The sequence below is a fragment of the Otolemur garnettii genome, unplaced genomic scaffold, assembly GCF_000181295.1.
Source record: "Otolemur garnettii isolate 467f Iridium unplaced genomic scaffold, OtoGar3 scaffold00010, whole genome shotgun sequence".
In the NCBI taxonomy this organism is placed as follows: Eukaryota; Metazoa; Chordata; class Mammalia; order Primates; family Galagidae; genus Otolemur; species Otolemur garnettii.
Window position 1 is genome coordinate 36577965 of NW_003852405.1, and position 10623 is coordinate 36588587.

At 41.7% G+C, this 10623-nt stretch overlaps 1 protein-coding gene across 1 annotated transcript in view; it reads left to right on the top strand.

Annotated features, from left to right (window-relative positions):
- The window catches only part of WDR78 (WD repeat domain 78), a 58523-nt gene that overhangs the window by 16827 nt on the left and 31073 nt on the right, over nucleotides 1-10623 (top strand). The window contains exons 3-5 of the mRNA XM_012801639.2: nucleotides 5517-5701; nucleotides 7005-7117; nucleotides 10463-10523. Of these exons, the coding sequence (XP_012657093.1) occupies nucleotides 5517-5701; nucleotides 7005-7117; nucleotides 10463-10523 (359 nt within the window). The remainder of the gene's footprint in view (nucleotides 1-5516; nucleotides 5702-7004; nucleotides 7118-10462; nucleotides 10524-10623) is intronic.

Consider the following 10623-nt stretch of genomic DNA (forward strand, 5'->3'; position numbering starts at 1 on the left):
CTCAGACAGCCAGGAGAAGCCTCTGCAGACAGAGCCAGCCTCAGACAGCCAGGAGGAGCCTCTGCAGACAGAGCAGGTGTCAGACAGCCAGGAGGAGCCTCTGCAGACAGAGCCAGCCTCAGACAGCCAGGAGAAGCCTCTGCAGACAGAGCCAGCCTCAGACAGCCAGGAGGAGCCTCTGCAGACAGAACGAGTGTCAGGCACTGACTATTCCCTGGTTGTAGTGGAAACTTGATTGGATTAGTCTGTAGGGAATTTATACCCCAAGACATCATTTAAAAGAAAAGACCAATCAGCTGGCAATTAGTGGAGTTTAACAGCTGGGGAGAGGCAGGAAAGGAGAGGAACAGAGCCTTTACCAGTGCCACCGCGTCATCCGAGAGTGGCCATGGGCACACACGAAGCCACACCTCCCAGGAGGAGCAATGTAGAGTGGTTAACATCGGCGTGGGGGGGAGGGGATGGCATATCAGTTCCCCGGGGCTGCCACAGACTCTGTAACTTAAAACAATAGAAACTTACCATCTCACGGCAAGGCGGTGCTCTCACTGCTGGGGAAGAATTTGCTGCATGCATCTGACCTCGCCTCTGGTCGCCCTGCCATTCCTGGGCTTATAGAGGCATCAGCTCTATCTTCCACCCTCACATCATTCTCCTCAAGTGTGTCTGTGCCTAAATTTACCTTTTTTCTACGGACGCCAGTCACATTGGATTCAGGCCACCATAATGATCTTCACTTGGTGGAATCCGCAGACCTAGATTTTTAGATACTATACTGTAAAATCACAGTTGCAGGTGCTGGAAATTAGGACTTCAACATATCTTCTTTTAGTAGACAGTTAAATCTGTGATAGGGATTTAGACCTCCTGAAACAATCCGGCCAGTCACTAAGCAAATACATAAGCAAACCACAACAAGCTCTGGGCAGGAGCCAGTAGTGAGTCGCTACAGTCTCCTGCCTGAAACTTTTGATTCCACAGGGTGTCCAAAGAAACAGGGAAGTCTGACCCACACAAGAAAAGCCTTAGGCAACAGAAACTGCCCGTGAGCAGGGCCAGATGTCAGATTTAGCAGGTTTCAAAGCAGACATCGTAAATTGCCCCCCCAAATAAAGTGAACCATGATTTTAAAAGTGAAGAAATATGGGGACAAAGAAGGGGAAGGGAGAGTGGGTGGTGGGAGGGTGATCGGTCGGTCCACACCTGTGGTCCATCTTACACAGGTACATGTGAATCTTCTAAATGCAGAATATAAATGTCTTAACACAATAACTAAGAAAATGCCATGAAGGCTATGTTAATCAGTTTGGTGAAAATATTTCAAATTGTATATAAAACCAGCACACTGTACCCCATGACTGCATTAATGTACACAGCTATGATTTAATAAAAAAGTGAAGGAAGATGTGATGACAATATCACAGCAAATAGAGAATATCAACAAAGACAGAAATTACAAAAATAATGCAAGCCTGGAAAATTGAAGACTCCTCTGGAGCAGCAGTCCCCAGCCCTTTGGGCAGCAGGGACCATTTTCATGGAAGACGGCTTTCCTTTGTGGGGATGGGAGGAAATGGGAGAGAAATTTGGGTCTCATAAGGAATGCTCAACCTAGATCCCCCATGGGCAGTTCATAGTAGGGTTTGTGCACCTACGAAAGCCTAATGCCACCGCCCATGCGACAGGAGGTGGAGCTCAGGTGGTGGTGTGAGTGGTGGGGAGAGGCTGTGAAGACTGGTGAAGCTTCACTTGCTCCGTACAGGTGCCTGGCCAGGGGTTGGGGACCCCAGCACTAGAGGACCTCCACAGTAGTTTTAACAGGTGGCAGAAAACATTAGCAAACTTGAAAATAGAGGAAAGAGATTATGTAATCCAAAAAAGAAACAGGAAAAAGAGATTGAAGAAAAGTGAAGAGAGCTTCCGAAAAATGTGGCTCGAATATACCAATATATACCTGATGGGAGAGGAGAGGAGACAGAAAAAGTGTAAGAAAAAATATTCAAAGAAATAATACCTGAAAACATCCAGATTTATTGACCAACAACCCACACATCTGCAAAGAACAAACTCCAGGTAGAGGGAACACAAGTGACTCCCAGACAGACCTGTCCTGTCAGGGGTAAACATGCCGGAAGTCAAAGGCTTGGAGAAATCTTGAAAGCAGCAAGAGAAAAGCAGCATGTCACTTACAAGGGAACCCAGCAAGTGCTGGTTGACTTTGTAGTAGAAACAATGGAGGCAGGAGGCAGAAGGATAAGGTATTTGAAGTGCTGAAAAAAAAAAACTCAATGGGAATCATACATCCAGCAAAATGAACATTCAATAATGAACATCAAGTCGTTTCCTAGATGAACAAAACCTGCAAGAATTTATTGCTAGGTAGACCCTCCCCAAAAGAAATACTCAAGGAACGTTTTCATGTTGGAACGAGTAACTCCACATGGTAATTCACATCCGTGCAATGAATGAACACCAATAAAAGTCACTAGGTAGGTGAGGCGTGGTGGCTCAGCCTGTGATCCCAGAACTCTGGGAGGCCGAGGCGGGAGGATTGCTTGAGCCCAGGAGTTCAAGACCAGTCTGAGCAAGAGTGAGACACGGTCTTTACTATAAATAGGAAAAAAAAAAAAAAAAAAAAACTAGCTAGGCATGCTGGCACACACATATAGTCCCATGTAATTGGGCGGCTGAGGCAATAAGATATCTTTAAGCCCAGGAGTTTGAGGTTGCTGTGAGGTATGAGGAGGCCACAGCACTCCAGTCTGGGGCAACAGAGTGAGACTCTGTCTCAAAAAAAAAAAAAAAAGTCACAGTGTAACAATAACAACAACGCTATTACTGCATTTTCTTTTTATTCTCTTAACTAAATTGAAGGCAATTCTATAAAATAATATGTATGTAACATATTACGGTACCAATGAAACATCGAAATGTAATATATATCTATTTGCCAATGACAGCACGAGGAGGGGTGGATGGGAGCAAAGCTGTCATGGGCTAATGGACGTAAAAATAACCCACAACAATAGAATGAAGAGAGTAGAGCTAGCTGTGTAGGAGTCATGTTTCAAGTAAGCTGATTTTGATACATTGTGAGGAAGTTGAGTCTATACCAAGAAATCAAGATGGGTTTACTATTTAAAAATCTATAGGGTAATTTACCACATTAAAAGCTTAAACGAAAAGGAAAGCTTACAGACAGACGATAATACCCAAATACCCACTTACGTCAGGAAGTGTCTGACGTAATATTTATTCATGATTTACAAAAATTCTTGGGAAATTGGGAATCAGAAGAAACATCCTAAATCTTACTTAGGCTATCTATAAAATTCTACAGCAGTAGTCATATCAAATGATGAGGCATTTTTTAAAATGCTTGCTTCTACTTCTATCCAGCATTCTTTGGAAGGCTTAGTTCAAATTGGCAATGAACTCCGGGCGTGGTGGGCCCACCTATAGTGCAGTGGGCAGGAGGGTGGCTTGAGGATAAGGGTTGAAGGCTGCGGTGAGCTGTGATCACGCCACTGCACTCCAGCCTGAGCAACAGAGACTCCACCATCTGTTTAAAAAAAAAAAAAAAGGAAGAATGGAAAGTAAGCAATGAAACATTGAATATTTATAGATGACTCAATTGTCTACATGATTCAAAATCACCTACTGATAAATTATTTATAGAATAACAACAAATAGTTCAGAATTCTATTTTTCAGAAGAAAGAATTGGGTATTTTCAGTGCTGCCATTTATCATAGCACTAACATTCATCAAGCACTTTGTGAAAACTATAAAATTTTCTTGGGACATATTGAAAAGGACTTAAGCAAAAGGAGAAATAGACCATTATCGTGCATAGAAAGACTCCATATTTTAAGCATATAAATTATCCCAAATTTTGATTTATAGATTCTTTATAATTTTAATCAAAATCCCGACATTTTTCATCTTCCCCTCCCCCCCAGAAATTTATCATGATATTTCTAAAATTTATACGAAAATTCTAAAGGCTAAACATAGCCAAGATACTCTTGCATCAAAATGTTGTGGAAGCCCGTGCCATGCTAGACACCAAGCTCCAAAGATGCGCAGTGTTAGCCAAGGGCTAGACAGAACTTCAGATGGCCTGAGCATGTATAAACCAACACTTGTTTTATAATAAATGTGCATTGCAGAGTAATGAAGAAAGGACGGGGTTTTTTAAGTCTTGTTCAGATAACTGGATATTCTTATGAAATGAAAATATATTGACCTTCTTCATACGCTATGCAAAACTCAATTCCAGTTTATTCTAGATCGAAGTATGAGAAGCAACATACATAACACTGTATTTTTACATCTGCAACATGAATAGATATAAAGTACATAAGAATAACACCACGTTTGGAACTGAGAATGTTTTTTTAAAGGAGACATTTAAAGCACAAACCATAAAGAAAACAATGATGAATTTGAGCACATTAAGAGTAAGAACTTAATCAAATACACGGAAGAAATTTTCAACTCATACAGCTAAAGAGACTTATATTCAGAATATTTTATGAACTACATTATCAATAAGAAAAAATCATTCCCTAAAAAGTGTGAAAAGGACTTGAGTGGCAAATTTTCTTCTCCAGAAGGAAACAGTGGTGGGAACAAGTATATGGAAAAGTTTTCAGCTTTACTGGCATCAGCGTTCTCCACCTCCACGCTGGTCTCACTAGAAGGTCCTCAGAGACCGTGGCTCGCAGGCAGCTGTCGTGTCCTGGGATAACAGGGCCTTCTTTTGCAATGCCTCCTAAAGAACCTTCCTGAGGCTTTTTACAGTTAATGTTTTAGATAAGTAAAAAAAGTATATTCTAAAAAAATAAGAAAAACATAGTATAGTAAATACATAAACCAGTAACACTGCTGTGTATCCCAGGGATGGTGCCCTGTACGTAACAGAGCGTGATGACTTTTCTTCGACTAGGGGCAGCAGGTGGTTGTACCAGCATCAGCACAAACGTATGAGCAATGCATTGTTACATCATCATGATGGCCAGGATGTCACCAGGTTGTCTTCAGCTCCATCATAACACAGACATATTGTGGGGCCACTGTTGTCTATGTGGCCTGTTACTGACCGAACCATTTTGCAGCATTTGACTGTAAACAAAAACTAGATAATAACTGAATAAATGGTTATTAATGAAATGTTGCTTAAAAATATTTTTAAAGGCTTATCATACAATATTAAATACACCAAATATTAACAATCTGGATACAGATTGGTGTATTAAATACACCAAATATTAACAACCTCTCCGGTTTTCCTAAAGTTAAAATGTGCATAAGTAAAACATGAATAAGGTTTTTAGAAAATGCGTAACTGGTTGAGAAATGTGTTAAGATATCATCCAATTTTTCATGTTTGTCCTATCGTAAGAACAGTATACTTTTCTTTTTTAATACTGTACTTATTTTCTGTTTTCCAGGATTTATTATTTAGAAATCACATCTGTTTTAGTTATTTGTTTTAAATAACCATTTTCATAGGTATTTGATAATGATGGTGTTGACGTCACTCCGCGGCCTCTTTACCACCCAGATCCACTGACTGGTACCGCAAAGCCCAGTAAACTTTTAACATCACAGGAAGGGTCACTTGGATCAGAATTTATATCTTCCTACAGCCTTTATCAGAACACTTTAAACCCTAGTATGCTAGGGCAGTTTACAAGGTAAAGTATACTCTTCTATAGTTCCTTTTGGTATCATATACTAACATACTGTCTTTCTGTTTAAATTCATGTATATAATGTAGCTATCAGTAATGTCCAGTCCTTCCGCTTGAATCTATCATCCGATTACACCATCTCTCTGTTCCTCTCATGTTTTAATTAGATGTAGAGCTCTTCCTGTCTTAGGAGTTCCTGCATTCTCAGAACAAAGCATTTGAAAAACTACATACAGTAGACCCTACCCTAGGTGACCACCTCCCTCCAGTGACCATCTCCTTAAATTGACCTAAATTTCACAGACTGGACATGCACCGCATGTAGGTGTCAGCACAGCGGGCCTTGTTCCTTGTGGTCACCACCTCGGTGTGCTGACCCTCTGGTTACAGTCCCTGGCGGTCACTTACAGAAGTTCTATATACTGCATTCTGCTCAACATTTCCTGGGGATCCAAAACATGAGGCTAACTTCACACACAATTAATTGCAAATTCCCACTAGATGTTTTTCCCTAGCCTGTCCTTGTGGGATCTCACGAGAAGGGGTAGCTTTCTGCCAGTTTCTGCTCTGCTAGGGTTCGGCTTCTTTCTTATAATAAGGACAGTTATATTCCCCTCTACTGCTTGTCTTCACATCTGCATATGAAAACACGAGATTTCCCAGTGAAATAAAGGATAATCCAGTAAACTTGACGTAATTGTTTGGTGGGCAGTGAGACTATAAATACAAAGAGGGGAAGCACATAATATCCCCAGGTGATGTTAAGTTCCTATGTTTGAGGAAATTATTTTTTGATTCTTCCATTGATTTTTCTTCTGAATACATATATTTTTTTGATTAAATCTTGAGAAAGGACCTTTATAAAATTGCACAAATCACATTTTCAAGGTGAGACTTGAACAATGGGGGGAAGCTGGGTGAAAAATGAGGGAAAGAAAGGAAGAGTATTGTAGGCTAAATCCCTGGAGTAGGAGTGCTCGGTAAGATTGAAGAGCTGGGAGGAAGGTAAATGAAGACGGATAATGGAGGCGGGAAGAGTTGGCACGGTGAGTTTGGGATGTGGGCCTTAAATGTATTAGGAATTGATCAAAGGACTTTAAAGTTTCATGGGTGTTTCCTCTGAAACAATTTAAGTAACTTTTTAATTTGATAAATATTAAAAATCAACTCATTGATTAAAAGTAAAGTTACTTTGACCTTATAGAGTATATTTTATTCCTCCATCTGATACTATGTTCTCATTTAAATATTTAATTGCCCACAAGGACTTCTAGATGAATGAGTAATGTTGTTATTCATTATTAAAGGTCAGCTATAGGAAGCAGCACAGTTTCTAAGTCAAGCATATCAACAACTGAATCAATAGCGGAAGTCTTAGAAGAGCCGTTGTTTAAGCGGGAGAGACTGGCTAGTTTCACAGGTAACATGAAGGCACTTACTCATTTGGTAACGGTCTGTTATTTATTAGTCAATATGTTTACTGTTTGTCGGGTACTTGAAATAAAAGAATATGGTAATGATTTCCACACTCTGGCTTATACAGCAGCTACACAAGAACTACCAGGGGAATATATCTATAGCTCTCTCTCTCTCTCCATGTATATATTTTTAATTTTCTTTCTAAGGCGATGTTTTGGGCTTTCAGCCTGAGGACTCACTGGCTGTGTGTTAGAGCTCAACTTTTTCCCTTATCTTTCTTCTTTCCTTCCTTCCTTCCATCTTTCCTTCCTTCCTTCCATCTTTCCTTCCTTCCTTCCTTTGTTCCTTCTTTCTTCCCTTCCTTTCTTTTCTTTCTTTCTTTCTCTCTCTTCTTTCCCAGTGTCTCACTCTGTCACAATGAGTACAGTGCTGTGGCATCATAGTTCACAGCAACCTCAAACTCTTGGGCTCAAGCTCCCCAGTAGTGGGGACTACAGGTGTGTACCACAATGCCCAACTGTTTCTTCTATTTTTAGTAGAGACAGGGTCTTGCTCTTGCTCGGGCTGGTCTTTAACTCCTAAACTCATGCAATCCACCTGCCTCAGCCTCCCAGAGCGCTAGGATTACAGGTCTGAGCCACCGCACCTGGCCTAGAGCTCAATTTCTTTTCTTTTTCTTTCTTACTTTCTTTCGTTTGAGACAGAATCTCACTTTGTTGCCCTGGGTAGAGTGCTGAGGTGTCATAGCTTACACCAACCTCCAACTCTTAGGCTCAAGTGATCCTCTTGCCTCAGTTTTTCATTTTTAGCAGAGACAGGGTCTTGCTCTTGCTCTTGCTCAGGCTGGTCTTGAACTCCTGAGTGCAAGCACTCCACCCACCTTGGCCTATCAGAGTGCTAGGATTCAAGGTGTGAGCCACTGCGCCAGCCTAGAGCTCAGTTTCTAAGTCGGGAGACAAATGATTCTGAGATATTTGTGATTAGCTTCATAATGATATATGCAGAATGTGATAGGAGCGAGTAGAAAGGAGTGATTAACTGCTCTGGGGTGGAGAAGACCAGCTTCACAGAGAACATTATCCAAGAACAAATAGGGGGAGGCCAGTGCAGGCAGAGGATAAAATACAAGGTAATACAAAGGATTATGAAAATGAAGAGACAAGCATGAAGAAATAATACATGATCACAGTGCTGGGAGGAAGAATTGCATATTTGAAGGATGCTTGCTCTGGAGTGCAATAAGGATGGCTTTTTCTCTGAAATCACAACGTGTGATTGGTGGAAATACTGATAAGGCTGGGAAAGTGGTGCTTTGTGCACTGTGCTGGCCAGTGCTGGCGTAACAGGAAAGCTCTGACACAGTAACAATACACAACCCACGGGACGCCTCAGTGTTTACGTTTCTCACATTGAAAGGAGAGGTGGATTTTATCTTTTTTTTTTTTTTTGGCTCAATTTTGTCAGAATTTGGATTGTCAGTTCTGCTATTCTCCTTTCCAAAGCCTTTTCTTCTTGTCTCATGGTCTCAAAATATCTTCCTCAGCTCTGGGCATTTTATCCACATTAAATGCAGACAGAAAGTAAAGACAGTAGCACGAGGCACATTGCTCCGGTTTATCAGGAGAGTAAACAAGTTTTCCAGAAGTCTTTCTCCCGTTGCGTTTCTGCTCTCATCTTATTGGCCAGAGCTGTGTCACATGTCTGCTCCATCCTTCGCGTCCGGAAAGGCTGGGAAAGCGAAATTCCAGAGACTTTGTATCCCTGTTAGAGGGAGGGAAGGGGAAGGCGGGATGAGAGCCGCGAGCGGGCGGGCCTCCCCGGGGCGGGGGGCGGGGAGCGGGGAGCGGGCTGCACCCTCCGGCTCGCTCTAGACGCCGTCCAATCTATTTTAACAAACTGTATCCAGAACGATTTTTAAGAAGCACAATCTAATCACATTCTTCTCGGTTTAAAACCCTTAAAGGGATTTGCATTGTTCTTAGGCAAGGACTAACTCTCTACGTGTTGATCTGCTTGGAGTCCTTCCTTCGCGGTCTCTACAGGAAAAACGAAACGCGGCCGGTTCAGACGCGGCTCGTGCTGGTGAATTCCACCTGCAAAGTCAGGCTCCAGGGGGACGGCACCTAAACGATTCTCTTCCTGTCTGGCGTCCGTTTGAAACTAGAGCAGTGTTTTTCTGTCTTGAATGGGCGGGGAAATCACCTGGTTCGCCTTTTGAAACCCCCGTGGCCAAGTTCCACCCCAGGCCAACTGAAGTGGGATGTCCAGGAGCAGGTTTCCTGCCTAAGTGGGGCCCCGCTGGAGGCTGCTCCCCGCCGGCGAGGGACGCCCCTGTACGTTAGCCAGTTTCCCGGTCAGAACTCTCCACGGCAGCTCCCAGCTTCCAACGTAAAATTCTGAATGGGAAGTTGGGAACAGAAGCTTAGTAGTATACCATTGTTAGAATTTCCACCATACTTGAAAATAGGCATTTTAAATAAGAGCAGAGTTTAGACATTAGTAAAATTTAATAACATAATTAGGAAGTGATGAGTCTTGAGTAATTATCATCTTTGTTTTTAATATGATTTATTTAATGGTACGTTGATATAACTTAATTTTGAATAATGACTGTTTAATAACTCACAAAATTCCCCAAATTTAACAATTGGCTCTTACAAGCTACTCTAAAGATAAAAATATCTTTAATTTTTTCCTAGGTGATTCTAATGGATAGTACTTTTTAAAATTAGTATTAAAAATATTGATGTCTAGGTCACATGCCCAGAATGTTAATTTAATTATTATGAAATGGTCCTTGATCATCAGAAATTTTAAAAGATTTCCAGGTAATAAGAAACGTGTAGGAAAGATTGAGAGGGGGTGGAGGATGAGGGCTAAATACAAACCTCTAGTACCTGGTGCGCCACACGAACACCAAATTCAACAAATTTATGGAAGGAAACAACTTGAGAATAAAAAAAATTAGGTGAGTCCGTTTTATTCCTAAGGTCAACCAGAACTTCTAGTCTGTCTAGCTCCTGGTGAAGATGATTAAAGATGAGACATAATCTAAATTAAAAGGCATAGACTAACACCAAATGAAGAACAAAGGGTTGCTATAGATTTAATCAGAAGTTAACTACAGGGCTCAAAAAGGACTTGCATACTAAGTCCCCTAATATACCTGCCTCCATACCCTTCTTGAGTAGAGACAACAGCCATCCACCCTGATCTCCCTGCTAATATTGTGGGGTGGTTTGAACAGGATGCCCGCAGGGTTAACAACAGCAGGTGTGGAACTGAGGCAGATTGACTTGTCAGCACAGAGACTGTGCGTGGGTTGTGAGATCCTGTTTGGCTTCAGAGACTGAAGAGTGCAGCTCACAGCACGGCCTGCTCCTGGACCGTGTAAAGCCACCAGCAGTGTATGACCCTCTATGGAGTTATGTGACTAGGAGGAAAAATGCAAATTAAAAAATAGCAATTAGGCTCGGCGCCTATAGCTCAACTGGCTAAGGCGCCAGC